Source organism: Chiloscyllium punctatum, chromosome 2 (genome assembly GCF_047496795.1).
Source record: "Chiloscyllium punctatum isolate Juve2018m chromosome 2, sChiPun1.3, whole genome shotgun sequence".
Classification (NCBI taxonomy): domain Eukaryota; kingdom Metazoa; phylum Chordata; class Chondrichthyes; order Orectolobiformes; family Hemiscylliidae; genus Chiloscyllium; species Chiloscyllium punctatum.
This window is the reverse complement of record NC_092740.1, coordinates 3,331,965-3,348,114: the sequence shown is the minus strand read 5'-3', so window position 1 is coordinate 3,348,114 and position 16,150 is coordinate 3,331,965. Positions and strand designations below refer to the sequence as shown.

Here is a 16,150-nt window from a genome sequence, read left to right as displayed (position 1 = left end):
AGGAGGTTCAGGAGGTCTCGGAGAAGATAAAGATGGATAAATCTCTGGGACCTGATTGAACGTATCCTAGAACATTGTGGGAAGTAAGGGAGGAAATTACTAAGGAGGTGCCTGATGACTGGATGGTGGCTAATGTTGTACTTTTGCTTAAGAAAAGTTGCAAGGAATTACCAGGGAACTATGGACCTGTGAGTCTGACTCTGGTTGTGGGTAAATTATTGGAGTTGATTATAAAAGATAGGATTATCGACAATTAGAGAAGCAAAAATTGATTAGGGATAGTCAGCATGGTTTTGTGTAAGGAAAATCATTTCACACAAACTTGATTGAGTTTTTTGAGGAAGTTACCAAAAAGATTGATGATGGCAGAACAAGAGTGAAAAACATCCGAACCTAACCAGCCTTTCTGTGGATTTGGATTTTAGTAAAGCCTTTGATGAGGTTCCACATGGTAGAATTAGTGAAGTTGGTCAAATGGGATTGAGGGTGAGCTTGCCAATTGGATACAGAATTGACTAAACAGCAGGAGAGAGAGAGTAATGGTGGAGGGTTACTTTTCAGACTGGAGGCCTGTGACCAGCAGTGTTCATCAGGGATCGGTTCTGGGTCCACTGTTGTTAGTCATTTATATAAATGATTTGGATGAGAATATGGAAGGCATGGTTAGTACATTTGCAGATGACACCAAAATTGGTGGCGTAGCAGACAGTGAGGAAGGTTTCCAAGTTTGCAAAGGGATCTTGATCAAATGGGTCAATGGGCTGAAAAATGGCAGATGGAGTTCAGTCTGGATAAATGTGAGGTATTGCATTCTGGTACAACAAACAAGGGTCAGGCTGAGATGAAAGTGAGGACTGCAGATGCTGGAGATTAGAATCAAGAGTGTGGTGCTGGAAAAGCACAGCAGATGATGCAGCCTCCAAGGAGCAGAAAAATCAACATTTCGGGCTTATACAATTAATGGTAGGGCTTTGGTAGTGTTGTAGAACAGAGGGACCTCGGGGTTCAGGGAAATAATTCTTTGAAGTTTGCGTCACATATGGACAGGGCGGTTAAAAAGGCATTTCGCACACTTACAGTCACAGAGATGTACAGCACTGAAACAGATCTATCGGTCCAACTCGTCCATACTGACCAGATATCCCAACCCAATCTAGTCCCATTTGCCAGCCCTTGGCTCATATCCCTCTAAACCCTTCCTACTCATATACCCATCCAGATGCCTTTTAAATACTGTAATTGTACCAGCCTCCACCATTCCATACACACACCACCCTCTGCGTGAAAACATTGCCCCTTGGGTCTCTTTTATATCTTTCCCCTCTCACCCTAAACCTATGCCCTCTAGTTCTAGACTACCCCCACCCCAGGGAAAAAACTTTGCCTATTTATCCTATCCATGCCCCTCATGATTTTCTAAACCTCGATGAAGTTACCCCTCAGCCTCCGACGCTCCAGGGAAAACAGCCCCAGCCTGTTCAGCCTCTCCCTATAGCTCAAACCCTCCAACCCTGGCAACATCCTTGTAAATCTTTTCTGAACCCTGAATAGGAAGGAGACCAGAATTGCATGCAATATTCCAACAGTGGCCTAACCAATGTCCTGTACAGCTGCAACATGACCTCCCAACTCCTGTACTCAATACTCTGACCAATAAAGGAACGGATACCAAACACCTTCTTCACTATCCTGTCTACCTGTGACTCTACTTCAAGGAGCTATGAACCTGTACTCCAAGGTCTCTTTGTTCAGTAATACTCCCTAGGATCTTACCATTAAGTGTATAAGTCCTGCTCTGATTTGCTTTCCCAAAATGCAGCACCTCGCATTTATCTAAATTAAACCCCATCTGTCACTCCTCAGCCCATTGACCCATCTGGTCCAGATCTTGTTGCAATCTGAGGTAACCCTCTTCGCTGTCCACTACACCTCCATTTTTAGTATCATTGGCAAACTTACTAACTATACCTCTTATGTTCACATCCAAATCATTTACATAAATTATGAAAAGTAGAGGACCCAGCACCGATCCTTGTGGGACTCCACTGGTCACAGGCCTCCAGTCTGAAAAACAACCCTCCACCACCACCACCCTCTGCCTTTGAGCCAGTTCTGTATCCAAATGACTAGCTCTACCTGAATCCACTGAGATCTAACCTTGCTACCAAGTATCCCATGGGGAACCTTGTTGAATGCCTTACTGAAGTCCATATAGATCACATCCACTACTCTGCCCTCATCAATCCTCTTTGTTATTTCTTTAAAAAGCTCCATCTTAAATTTGTGAGACATGATTTCCCACGCACAAAGCCATGTTGACTATCCCTAATCAGTCCTTGCCTTTCCAAATACATGTACATCCAGTCCCTCGGGATTCCCTCCAACAACTTGCCCACCACTGAGGTCAGGCTCACCGGTCTATAGTTCCCTGGCTTGTCTTTACTGCCCTTCTTAAACCACGTTAGCCAACCTCCAGTCTTCCGGCACCTCACCTGTGACTATTGATGATACAAATACCTCAGCAAGGGACCCAGCAATCACTTCCCTCACTTCCCACAGAGTTCTAGGGTACACCTGATCAGGTCCTGGGAATTTAACCACCTATATGCATTTCAAGACATCCAGCACTTCCTCCTCTGTAATATGGATATTTTTCAAGATGTCACCATCTATTTCCCTACAGTCTATATCTTCCATATCCTTTTCCACAGTAAATACTGATGCAAAATACTTGTTTAGTATCTCCACCATCCCCTGAGGCTCCACACAAAGGCTGCCTTGCTGATCTTTGAGGGGCCCTATTCTCTCCCTAGTTACCCTTTTGTCCCTAATGTATTTGGAAGAACCATTTCGTTTCTCCTTAACTCTATTTGCCCAAGCTATCTCATGTCCCCTTTTTGCCCTCCTGATTTCCCTCTTCAGTATACTCCTACTTCCTTTATACTCTTCTAAGGATTCACTCAATCTATCCTGTCTGTACCTGACATATGCTTCCTTCTTTTTCTTCATCAAACCCTCAATTTCTTTAGTCATCCAGCATTCCCTATACCTACCAGCCTTTCCTTTCACCCTGACAGGAATATACTTTCTTTGAACTCTCGTTATTTCATTTCTAAAGGCTTCCCATTTTCCAGCCATCCTTTACCTGCAAACATCTGCCCCCAGTCAGCTTTTGAAAGTTCTTGCCTAATACCGTCAAAATCTAATCTAAAAAAAAATTGCCGATTACTTACAGTGTGTAAACAGGCCCTTCGGCCTACCCTTTCCATCACTCTTTGAAACGAATAGAATTATGGTCGCTGGCCCCAAAGTGCTCCCCCACTGACACCTCAGTCACCTGCCCTGCCTTATTTCCCAAGAGTAGGTCAAGTTTTACACCTCCTCTAGTAGGTACATCCACATACTGAATCAGAAAATTTTCTTGTGCACACTTCACAAATTCCTCTCCATCTAATCCCTTAACACTATGGCAGTCCCAGTCTATGTTTGGAAAGTTAAAGTCCCCTACCATAACCACCCTATTATTCTTACAGATAACCAAATCTCCTTCTTGCCTTCATTGCTCAGTCCTATCAGTATACGAGTTGAGGAGTCATGTTGAGGTTGTACAGGAAATTGGTGAGGCCTCGTTTGGAACACTGTGTCCAGTTATAGGAAGGATATTATTCAGTTGGAGAGGGTTCAGAAGAGATTTACCGGGATGTTGCTGAGGATGGAAGGCTTAAGTTCTAAAGAAAGACTGGATAGGCTGGGACTTTTCTCATTGGTGTTTAGGAGGTTGAGAGGCAATCTGATAGAAGTTTATAAAATAATGAGAGTTATAGAGTTAATGTGAGGTGACTTTTCCCTTGGATGGGGGATTTCAAAACTAGGGGACACATCTTTAATGTGAGAGAAGAGAGATTTAAAAGAGACATGAGGGGCAAATATTTTTACACAGAGGGTGGTCTGGGTGCAGAATGAACTTCCTGAGGCTGTGATTGATGGGACTACAATTACAACAGTTAAAAGATATTTGGATAGATATGTGAATAGGATTGGTTTGGAGGGCTATGGGCCAGGAGCAGGCAGGCAGGCTTATTTTTGTTTGGGAAACTTGTTCAATGTGGATGAGTTGGACCGAAGAGTTTGTCTGTGTTGTATGAATCTATAACTTCAAATACAAAGCAGTGTCCCGGCCCTTCCAATAGGGGGTGGAAATGGCGAACAACAGCAACATTGGCTGGGACCACATCCTTCATTCCTCCAGACAGGTTGGATCCCTCTGAGGCCCTCACCTTTTAACAGGGCACATGTTCCCAGTTTGTTCCTTGTTCTTATTCTGAGCTCCCCTTTCCCATGCTGGAGCCATTCACCTTTGGAGCAGCACTTCTGTGTATGTGTTCTACTCAGGGTCAAAGGCTTCACAGGCTTTCCAAGATGTCTCAGTGGAATATTCATAACCAAACACTGCGCTGTCTATCACCATGATTGTTTCTTTCCTGGTTTGTGAAAACAGCGATAAAGTGATCCAACAAACAGAAGGCAAATGCCGTCAGATGTTCCCTTTCCTTTGTCTATACTTATCTAGTCTGTCTACAAGGTCCTCTCTATTATATCCTCACCTTCCACACCACTATTCCCCGGATACAATGCATTATCCTGCACCATTTCCATCACCTAGAGTCAGATCCCACCAACAAAGATATATTTCCCTCCTTGCTCCTAACTGCATTCGGTATAGACCATTTCCTCCAAGACTCCCTCATTAAGTCCACACCTCCCACCCTCTACACCCAGAAGCTACCCTTGACACAAGTGTAAATCCTATTACCCACACTTCACCTCTCACTTCTGTCCAAAGCCCCAGAGGATCTTTTCACATCTGGCAGAGATTTTCCTACACATCAACCCACCTCACCTACTGTGCCTGCTGCTCTCAATGTGCTCTCCTTTACATTGGGGAGACAGAATGCCAACTTACGGAGCTTTTCGGGGAATAAACCTGGGACATACACCAACTAACCCCATCGCCCTGTGGACGAGCACATCAACTCCCCTTCCCACTCTGCCATGGACATGAAAGTCCTGGGCCTCCTCCACTACCAAACCAAGCCACCCAACAACTGGAGGAAAATTGCCTCAGCTTCCGCCTTGGGACTCTTCAACCACATTGAATCAACACCGACTTCACTAGTTTGCAAAACTCCCATCCCTACCACATCCCAAATCCAACCCTCAAACTCAGTACCACCAACTTGAACGGTCCAACCGTTAATCTTCTTTCCCAGCGACCCGCTCCACCCTCCCGACTGACCTATCAAAATGATCCCCCATCTGCATCCACCTATCACATTCCTAGCGACCTACCCTTCCAGACCAAACCTAACCACCACCACCCCTCCACCCCCGCACCTCCAAAACATTTATGCCCGAAACGTTGATTTTCCAACTCCTCGGATGCTGCCTGACTTGCAGTTTCCAGTGCCACAGTTTTTGACTCGGACTCACCAGCATTTGCAGCCCACACTTTCTCCTCCTTATTTACCCAGTTGATGCACAGGGCCGTCTCCATTATACCCTCCTTATTTACCCAGTCTGTCTACAGGGCCCTCTCCATTATACCCTCCTTATTTACCCAGCCTGTCTACAGGGCCCTCTCCATTATACCCTCCTTATTTACCCAGCCTGTCTACAGGGCCCTTTCCATTATACCCTCCTTATTTACCCAGTCTGTCTACAGGGCCCTCTCCATTACACCCTCCTTATTTACCCAGCCTGTGTACAGGGCCCTCTCCATTATACCCTCCTTATTTACCCAGCCTGTGTACAGGGCCCTCTCCATTATACCCTCCTTATTTACCCAGCCTGTGTACAGGGCCCTCTCCATTATACCCTCCTTATTTACCCAGTCTGTCTACAGGGACCTCCCCATTATACCCTCCTTATTTACCCAGCCTGTCTACAGGGCCCTCTCCATTATACCCTCCTTATTTACCCAGTCTGTCTACAGGGCCCTCTCCATTATACCCTCCTTATTTACCCAGTCTGTCTACAGGGCCCTCTCCATTATACCCTCCTTATTTACCCAGCCTGTCGACAGGGCCCTCTCCATTACACCCTCCTTATTTACCCAGTCTGTCTACAGGGCCCTCCCCATTGTACCCTCCTTATTTACCCAGTCTGTCTACAGGGCCCTCCCCATTGTACACTCCTTATTTACCCAGTCTGTCTACACGGCCCTCCCCATTGTACCCTCCTTATTTACCCAGTCTGTCTACAGGGCCCTCCCCATTATACCCTCCTTATTTACCCAGTCTGTCTACAGGGCCCTCTCCATTATACCCTCCTTATTTACCCAGCCTGTCTACAGGGACCTCTCCATTATACCCTCCTTATTTACCCAGCCTGTCTACAGGGCCCTCCCCATTACACCCTCCTTATTTACCCAGTCAGTCTACAGGGCCCTCTCCATTACACCCTCCTTATTTACCCAGTCAGTCTACAGGGCCCTCTCCATTATACCCTCCTTATTTACCCAGTCAGTCTACAGGGCCCTCTCCATTACACCCTCCTTATTTACCCAGCCTGTCTACAGGGCCCTCTCCATTATACCCTCCTTATTTACCCAGCCTGTCTACAGGGCCCTCTCCATTATACCCTCCTTATTTACCCAGCCTGTCTACAGGGCCCTCTCCATTATACCCTCCTTATTTACCCAGCCTGTCTACAGGGCCCTCTCCATTATACCCTCCTTATTTACCCAGCCTGTCTACAGGGCCCTCTCCATTACACCGTCCTTATTTACCCAGTCTGTCTACAGGGCCCTCTCCATTATACCCTCCTTATTTACCCAGTCTGTCTACAGGGCCCTCTCCATTATACCCTCCTTATTTACCCAGTCTGTCTACAGGGCCCTCTCCATTATACCCTCCTTATTTACCCAGCCTGTCTACAGGGCCCTCTCTATTACACCCTCCTTATTTACCCAGTCTGTCTACAGGGCCCTCTCCATTACACCCTCCTTATTTACCCAGCCTGTCTACAGGGCCCTCTCCATTATACCCTCCTTATTTACCCAGTCTGTCTACAGGGCCCTCTCCATTACACCCTCCTTATTTACCCAGCCTGTCTACAGGGCCCTCTCCATTATACCCTCCTTATTTACCCAGCCTGTCTACAGGGCCCTCTCCATTACACCGTCCTTATTTACCCAGTCTGTCTACAGGGCCCTCTCCATTATACCCTCCTTATTTACCCAGTCTGTCTACAGGGCCCTCTCCATTATACCCTCCTTATTTACCCAGTCTGTCTACAGGGCCCTCTCCATTATACCCTCCTTATTTACCCAGCCTGTCTACAGGGCCCTCTCTATTACGCCCTCCTTATTTACCCAGTCTGTCTACAGGGCCCTCTCCATTACACCGTCCTTATTTACCCAGTCTGTCTACAGGGCCCTCTCCATTACACCCTCCTTATTTACCCAGTCTGTCTACAGGGCCCTCTCCATTATACCCTCCTTATTTACCCAGCCTGTCTACAGGGCCCTCTCCATTATACCCTCCTTATTTACCCAGTCTGTCTACAGGGCCCTCTCCATTACACCCTCCTTATTTACCCAGTCTGTCTACAGGGCCCTCTCCATTATACCCTCCTTATTTACCCAGCCTGTCTACAGGGCCCTCTCCATTATACCCTCCTTATTTACCCAGCCTGTCTACAGGGCCCTCTCCATTATCCCCGCCTTATTTACCCAGTCTGTCTACAGGGCCCTCTCCATTATACCCTCCTTATTTACCCAGCCTGTGTACAGGGCCCTCTCCATTATACCCTCCTTATTTACCCAGTCTGTCTACAGGGCCCTCTCCATTACACCCTCCTTATTTACCCAGTCTGTGTACAGGGCCCTCTCCATTATACCCTCCTTATTTACCCAGTCTGTCTACAGGGCCCTCTCCATTACACCCTCCTTATTTACCCAGTCTGTGTACAGGGCCCTCTCCATTATACCCTCCTTATTTACCCAGTCTGTCTACAGGGCCCTCTCCATTACACCCTCCTTATTTACCCAGTCTGTGTACAGGGCCCTCTCCATTATACCCTCCTTATTTACCCAGCCTGTCTAAAGGAACCTCTCCATTATCCCCGCCTTATTTACCCAGCCTGTTTACGGGGCCATCTCCATTATACCCTCCTTATTTACCCAGTCTGTCTACAGGGCCCTCTCCATTATACCCTCCTTATTTACCCAGCCTGTCTACAGGGCCCTCTCCATTATACCCTCCTTATTTACCCAGCCTGTGTACAGGGCCCTCTCCATTATACCCTCCTTATTTACCCAGCCTGTCTACAGGGCCCTCTCCATTACACCCTCCTTATTTACCCAGCCTGTCTACAGGGCCCTCTCCATTATACCCTCCTTATTTACCCAGTCCGTCTACAGGGCCCTCTCCATTATACCCTCCTTATTTACCCAGTCTGTCTACAGGGCCCTCTCCATTATACCCTCCTTATTTACCCAGTCTGTCTACAGGGACCTCCCCATTATACCCTCCTTATTTGCCCATTCTGTCTACAGAGTCCTTTCTGTTCTATCCAGTTGCAGTCACTGTTGTCCTCTCCATACCAAAGCTTCACTTCGTCTGTTTCATTGAGAGTGTGTACCTTTCTCTGACGGTGAGTGCCAACAACCAGCTAATGACGATCCTCACCTGGGGAAACAGTAGGCATGTCTCTAACAATCCCCCGGAATTGTGCTATGGAATAGGGGTTATCGTGATTCATGTTTCTAACTTGCAATCCTGTTTGGAGTTCTGAAAAGGAATCCTCGGATCAACCGAGAAGGCTGCACTAGCTTATCCTCCAGTCCCGTACAAATTCGTGGGTATCTGTGAGGAATCTCCTGACCTGCTGTCCCGGAGGCCGAGATGCCTCTGGGGATTGATGTGTCGACACATTGGGCATGTTGAGCAAGGTAGAGACCCAGACATTATAACTGTTCTCGGTAGATACAGATCAGAGTATGGTGGAAGGGCACCAGGGTCAGAATGGTTACTACCCTGATCGGAATACTCTATAGTTTCATTCTCAGCACCAGACGGGTTTGACCCTTTCATCTCCTGATTTCTGTACGGGTGTTAAAGCACAGTGAAACTCTCTGTGGCTGGAAAGCTGTGACTTCAAGGCACCGATTTCCTCTTGGTATTTAGAATGATCAGCATTCCAACTTGACACTCAAGCTGTGCTTGACATGGTAAGTGCTGCCTGGATATCTTGACATTTGCTTTCCAGTTCCTGAGTCTTAATTTCTGACTCCTGAATCTGCCTCCGTACCCTCGCAGCATTTCTGTTCAGTCTCAAATTGACTTTGATCATTTGAAAGGTAAATTATCTTTATCTCTTTTCCTTTAAGTCTACATTTTCTGACTTCAGCTCACTTATCTCAGCACTCCTCAGTTTAAATGTATGTTCCAATTACCAAGCACAAAGGCAACATATTCCCATCAGCCCATTTACTTTGGGTAAGAGGTTTCCCAAGAACTTCCAAACCAACTCCAAAGAAAAATCTTTTGCCCAAAACATCGATTTCGAAACTCCTCGGATGCTGCCTGAACTGCTGTGCTCCTCCAGCACCACTAATCCAGAATCTGGTTTCCAGCATCTGCAGTCATTGTTTTTACCTTATTCCTTAACCAAGTTCTCCCATTCAGATTGCTGTGAAATCCTGGCAGATAATCAAAGATTCAATGCCAAATTCAATCACACAAAAATGTTTAACTGAAATGGTATTGGTTCAATTGGCTTGATCCTAATGTATTTCTGGATTAGTGGTGCTGGAAGAGCACAGCAGTTCAGGCAGCATCCAAGGAGCTTCGAAATCGACGTTTCGGGCAAAAGCCCTTCATCAGGAATAAAGGCAGTGAGCCTGGAGCGTGGAGAGATAAGCTAGAGGAGGGTGGGGGTGGGGAGAAAGTAGCATAGAGTACAATGGGTGAGTGGGGGAGGGGATGAAGGTGATAGGTCAGGGAGGAGGGTGGAGTGGATAGGTGGAAAAGAAGATAGGCAGGTAGGACAAGTCTGGACGAGTCATGGGGACAGTTACTGAGCTGGAAGTTTAGAACTAGGGTGAGGTGGGGGAAGGGGTAATGAGGAAACTGGTGAAGTCCACATTGATGCCCTGGGGTTGAAGTGTTCCGAGGCGGAAGATGAGGCGTTCTTCCTCCAGGCGTCTGGTGGTGAGGGAGCGGCGGTGAAGGAGGCCCAGGACCTCCATGTCCTCGGCAGAGTGGGAGGGGGAGTTGAAATGCTGGGCCACAGGGCGGTGTGGTTGATTGGTGCGGGTGTCCCAGAGATGTTCCCTAAAGCGCTCTGCTAGGAGGCGTCCAGTCTCCCCAATGTAGAGGAGACCGCATCGGGAGCAACAGATACAATAAATGATATTAGTGGATGTGCAGGTAAAACTTTGATGGATGTGGAAGGCTCCTTTAGGGCCTTGGATAGAGATGAGGGAGGAGGTGTGGGCGCAGGTTTTACAGTTCCTGCGGTGGCAGGGGAAAGTGCCAGAATTGGGAGGGTGGGTATGGGGGGTGTGGACCTGACCAGGTAGTCATGGAGGGAACGGTCTTTGCGGAAGGCGGAAAGGGGTGGGGAGGGAAATATATCCCTGGTGGTGGTGTCTGTTTGGAGGTGGCGGAAATGTCGGTGGATGATTTGGTTCATGTGAAGGTTGGTAGGGTGGAAGGTGAGCACCAGGGGCGTTCTGTCCTTGTTACGGTTGGAGGGGAGGGGTTTGAGGGCAGAGGTGCGGGATGTGGACGAGATGCGTTGGAGGGCATCTTTAACCACGTGGGAAGGGAAATTGTGGTCTCTAAAGAAGGAGGCCATCTGGTGTGTTCTGTGGTGGAACTGGTCCTCCTGGGAGCAGTTTCTCCCCACATCCTTCAATCTTTTTAGATTTAAGAACCATATCTAAATCCTTTGTGAAAACATTCAACATTTTGGCCTCAACGGATTTCTGTGGAAGACAATTCCACAGATTCACCACTCTCTGGGGCAAGAAATTACTCATTTCAGTCCTAACTGGCCAACTGGTAGCCTTAGACTGTGACCCCTGATTCTGAACTCCCCAGACGTCTGAAACATACTGCCTGCATTCACCCAATCTAGTCCTGTTATAATTTGATAGGTTTGAGACAGCCACTATGGGATAACAATTCCAGTGAATATGATCCTCCCTGACCCAGTCACTCCTCATACATCCTTTCTGCCATCCCATGGTTATGTTCAACAGAGGAACCTCGATTATCCGAATATCGGATGATCTGAAGGAGACTCTGAGGTCCCGATGGAAACGTGATGTCAAAGAGCTGTTTCAATATTGATCGCTTATTTTGTTTACAGGTACAATGATGCTGAGAACAGTCCTGGACAGCCCAGGCACCATCTCCAAATTACTGATCTCTGTCTCTCTCTCTCTCCCCCTACATATTCCCTGGAGTTCTACACAGGGGTATACCCTAACCCCGCTTCCCCAGAAAATCTCTCCAACAATGACCTGGACAGGACAAAGGTGGAACTTGTCAAAATGTTGCAGTAAAAAGTTGTGTGCGCGTGCACGCACTGTTTGGAGATTTACCCCACAAAGGCAGCAGCAGGCTGACTGTTGGTGCACAGTCCAGTTGCCCGCCAGAGTGGGATGGGGCATGGGCAGGGTTCAGGTAGAGTCGGACGGGGTTGGGGCAAACGACTGGAGTTGGGGTCTCAGGCACAGTGTGCTGCTGCTGCCTTGTCTCCTGAACGGGGAGCAGACTTCACAGAAAACTCCGAGCCCCAGATGAAATCAATTATCCGAATGAAATAGTGCCCGCCCACCTCGATCAGATAATCAACGTTCCTCTGTATATGGTTATGGTATCCAGAAGACACTAATAACTAAAACAGTGCAAGCTGATACTGGGGATGGCAGGGCAGTCCTGAGAAGAAACTGGTTCAACTTAGCCTGTATTCACAAGAGTTTAAAAGGAGGAGGGGAAATCTGATTAAAATGTCCAAAGTTCTGACAGGATTGGACAGATTAGATGCAAGGTGGATGCTTGATTTCCATGACTGGGGAGTCTATAACCAGGGGTCACAGTCTCAGGATACAAGTTAGAACAATTATGACTATGACTGAGCCCGCACTTCTTCAGTCAGATGGTGGTGAACCAGTGGAATCCTGCTCCTCAGATGCTGCCTGAACTGCTGTGCTTTTCCAGCACCACTATAATCCAGAATCTGGTTCCCAGCATCTGCAGTCATTGTTATTACCCTGTTTTAACCATTGCAATTCTCTAGCACAGAAAGCTGTGGGGACCAGGTCACTGAGTATATTGAAGAAAGAGATAGACAAATGTTTAAATTTTAAAAACCTCAAGTGTTACGAGGAGAGAGTGGGAATAGGACATTAAGATCGAGGATCAGCCATAATCACATTGGATACTGGAGGCAGCACGAAAGAGCTGTTCCTGGTTTATACATTATGATGTTTTGTGACTGTTTAAGAAGGACGGTAAAGACAAGCCAGGAAACTATAGACCAGTGAGCCTGACCTCGGTGGTGGGCAAGTTGTTGGAGGGAATCCTGAGGGACAGGATGTACATGTATTTGGAAAGGCAAGGACTGATTAGGGATAGTCAACATGGCTTTGTGCATGGGAAATCATGTCTCACAAACTTGATTGAAGTTTTGAAGAAGTAACAAAGAAGATTGATGAGAGCAGAGCAGTAGATGTGATTGATATGGACTTCAGTAAGACGTTGGACAAGGTTCCCCATGGGAGACTGATTAGCAAGGTTAGATGTCTTGGAATACAGGGAGAACTAGCCATTTGGATACAGAACTGGCTCAAGGGTAGAAGACAGAGGGTAGACTGGAGGCCTGTGACCAGTGGAGTGCCACAAGGATCAGTGCTGGGTCCTCTATTTTTTGTCATTTACATAAATGATTTGGATGTGAGCATAAGAGGTACAGTGAGTGAGTTTGCAGAATGCAGCAAAATTGGAGGAGTAGTGGAGAGCGAAGAGGGTTACCTCAGATTACGACAGGATCTGGACCAGACGGGCCAATGGTCTGAGAACTGACAGACGCAGTTTAATTCAGATAAATGTGAGGTGGTGCATTTTGGGAAAGCAAATCTTAGCAGGACTTATACACTTAATAGTAAAGTCCTAGGGAGTGTTGCTGAACAAAGGGACCTTGGGGTGTAGGTTCATAACTCCTTGAAAGTGGAGCCGCAGGTAGATAGGATAGTGAAAGCGGCGTTTGGTATGCTTTTCTTTATTGGTCAGAGTACTGAGTACAGGAGCTGGGAGGTCATGTTGTGGCTGTACAGGACATTGGTTAGGCCACTGTTGGAATATTGTGTGCGATTCTGGTCTCCTTCCAATCGGAAAAATGTCGTGAAACTTGAAAAGGTTCAGAAAAGATTTACAAGGATGTTGCCAGGGTTGGAGGGTTTGAGCTATAGGGAGAGGCTGAACAGGCTGGGGCTGTTTTCCCTGGAGCATCGGAGGCTGAGGGGTGACCTTATAGAGGTTTACAAAATTATGAGGGGCATAGATAGGATAAATAGACAAAGTCTTTTCCCTGGGGTGGGGGAGTCCAGAACTAGAGGGCATAGGTTTAGGGTGAGGGGGGGAAAGATATAAAAGAGACCTAAGGGGCAACTTTTTCACACAGAGGGTGGTACGTGTATGGAATGAGCTGCCAGAGGATGTGGTGGAGGCTGGTACAATTACAACATTTAAGAGGCATTTGGATGGGTATATGAATGGGGAGGGTTTGGAGGGATATGGGCCGGGTGCTGGCAGGTGGGACTAGATTGGGTTGGCATGGACGTGTTGGACCGAAGGGTCTGTTTCCATGTTGTACATCTCTTTGACTCTATGAAGGATTGAGCTGAGCAGTGACACTGAGACTGAGTGTCCCATACCGCTTACCTCTCCGATCCAGGCGAGATGGGGCCAAGGTTTCTTGTGCCTGATGCTGGTGGACAGCAGGACCTCCAGTTTCAGGTTCATGGTGAGACCCAGGAGCTTGGGCACAGGCCGGCTCCTCACCCCGAGCAACTGCTGAGACTTGGAGGAGTCACTCCGCCCCGGGGACCCCGCACTCACTCCCCGGGGGGGGGGGGGGGGGGACCGCACTCACTCCCCGGGGGGGGGGGGGGGGACGACCGCACTCACTCCCCGGGGGGGGGGAGACCGCACTCACTCCCCGGGGGGGGGGGATATACCGCTCCCTCTCGGTCTCCGGTGTCTCCTTGTTTCACATATTCACGGTTTAATGAACGTTACTGTATTCTGTTGCTGGCGGCCGCTTGGTTTGAATCTTCCTCCAGAAACCGCCGCCCAACAACCGCCAATGATTCGCACAGGGACAAGAGGGAACCACAGACTGGGAGGACCAGAGAGAGGGAGGGGCTGGGAGGACCAGAGGGAGGGAGGGGCTGGGAGGACCAGAGAGAGGGAGGGGCTGGGTGGACCAGAGAGAGGGAGGGGCTGGGAGGACCAGAGAGAGGGAGGGGCTGGGAGGACCAGAGAGAGGGAGGGGCTGGGAGGACCAGAGGGAGGGAGGGGCTGGGAGGACCAGAGGGAGGGAGGGGCTGGGAGGACCAGAGAGAGGGAGGGGCTGGGAGGACCAGAGGGAGGGAGACTGGGAGGACCAGAGGGAGGGAGGGGCTGGGAGGACCAGAGGGAGGGAGGGGCTGGGAGGACCAGAGAGAGGGAGGGGCTGGGAGGACCAGAGAGAGGGAGGGGCTGGGAGGACCAGAGAGAGAGAGACTGGGAGGACCAGAGGGAGAGGGGCTGGGAGGACCAGAGAGAGGGAGGGTCTGGGAGGACTAGAGAGAGGGAGGGGCTGGGAGGACCAGAGAGAGGGAGACTGGGAGGACCAGAGGGAGGGAGGGGCTGGGAGGACCAGAGGGAGGGAGGGGCTGGGAGGACCAGAGAGAGAGAGACTGGGAGGACCAGAGGGAGAGGGGCTGGGAGGACCAGAGAGAGGGAGGGGCTGGGAGGACCAGAGAGAGGGAGGGGCTGGGAGGACCAGAGAGAGGGAGGGGCTGGGAGGACCAGAGAGAGAGAGACTGGGAGGACCAGAGGGAGAGGGGCTGGGAGGACCAGAGAGAGGGAGACTGGGAGGACCAGAGAGAGGGAGGGGCTGGGAGGACCAGAGAGAGGGAGGGGCTGGGAGGACCAGGGAGAGGGAGGGGCTGGGAGGACCAGAGAGAGGGAGAGAGACTGGGAGGACCAGAGAGAGGGAGACTGGGAGGACCAGAGAGAGGGAGGGGCTGGGAGGACCAGAGAGAGGGAGGGGCTGGGAGGACCAGAGAGAGGGAGACTGGGAGGACCAGAGAGAGGGAGAGACTGGGAGGACCAGAGAGAGGGAGGGGCTGGGAGGACCAGAGAGAGGGAGGGGCTGGGAGGACCAGAGAGAGAGAGACTGGGAGGACCAGAGGGAGAGGGGCTGGGAGGACCAGAGAGAGGGAGGGGCTGGGAGGACCAGAGAGAGGGAGGGGCTGGGAGGACCAGAGAGAGGGAGACTGGGAGGACCAGAGAGAGGGAGGGGCTGGGAGGACCAGAGAGAGGGAGGGGCTGGGAGGACCAGAGAGAGGGAGGGGCTGGGAGGACCAGAGAGAGGGAGGGGCTGGGAGGACCAGAGAGAGGGAGACTGGGAGGACCAGAGAGAGGGAGGGGCTGGGAGGACCAGAGAGAGGGAGGGGCTGGGAGGACCAGAGAGAGGGAGGGGCTGGGAGGACCAGAGAGAGGGAGACTGGGAGGACCAGAGAGAGGGAGAGACTGGGAGGACCAGAGAGAGGGAGAGACTGGGAGGACCAGAGAGAGGGAGGGGCTGGGAGGACCAGAGAGAGGGAGGGGCTGGGAGGACCAGAGAGAGGGAGAGAGACTGGGAGGACCAGAGAGAGGGAGACTGGGAGGACCAGAGAGAGGGAGGGGCTGGGAGGACCAGAGAGAGGGAGACTGGGAGGACCAGAGAGAGGGAGAGACTGGGAGGACCAGAGAGAGGGAGGGGCTGGGAGGACCAGAGAGAGGGAGACTGGGAGGACCAGAGAGAGGGAGAGACTGGGAGGACCAGAGAGAGGGAGGGGCTGGGAGGACCAGAGAGAGGGAGAGACTGG

The 16,150-nt window shown here is 49.8% G+C and overlaps 1 protein-coding gene across 4 annotated transcripts in view; it reads right to left on the bottom strand.

Annotated features, from left to right (window-relative positions):
• Positions 1–14,132, bottom strand: part of cplane1 (ciliogenesis and planar polarity effector 1) — a 254,280-nt gene extending 240,148 nt beyond the window's left edge. For all 4 annotated transcript variants that reach the window (XM_072592860.1, XM_072592875.1, XM_072592868.1 and 1 more), the window contains exon 1: positions 13,956–14,132. In XM_072592860.1, coding sequence (XP_072448961.1) covers positions 13,956–14,036 — 81 coding nt within the window. In that variant the 5' untranslated portion in view covers positions 14,037–14,132. The remainder of the gene's footprint in view (positions 1–13,955) is intronic.
• Positions 14,133–16,150: the final 2,018 nt, after the last annotated feature.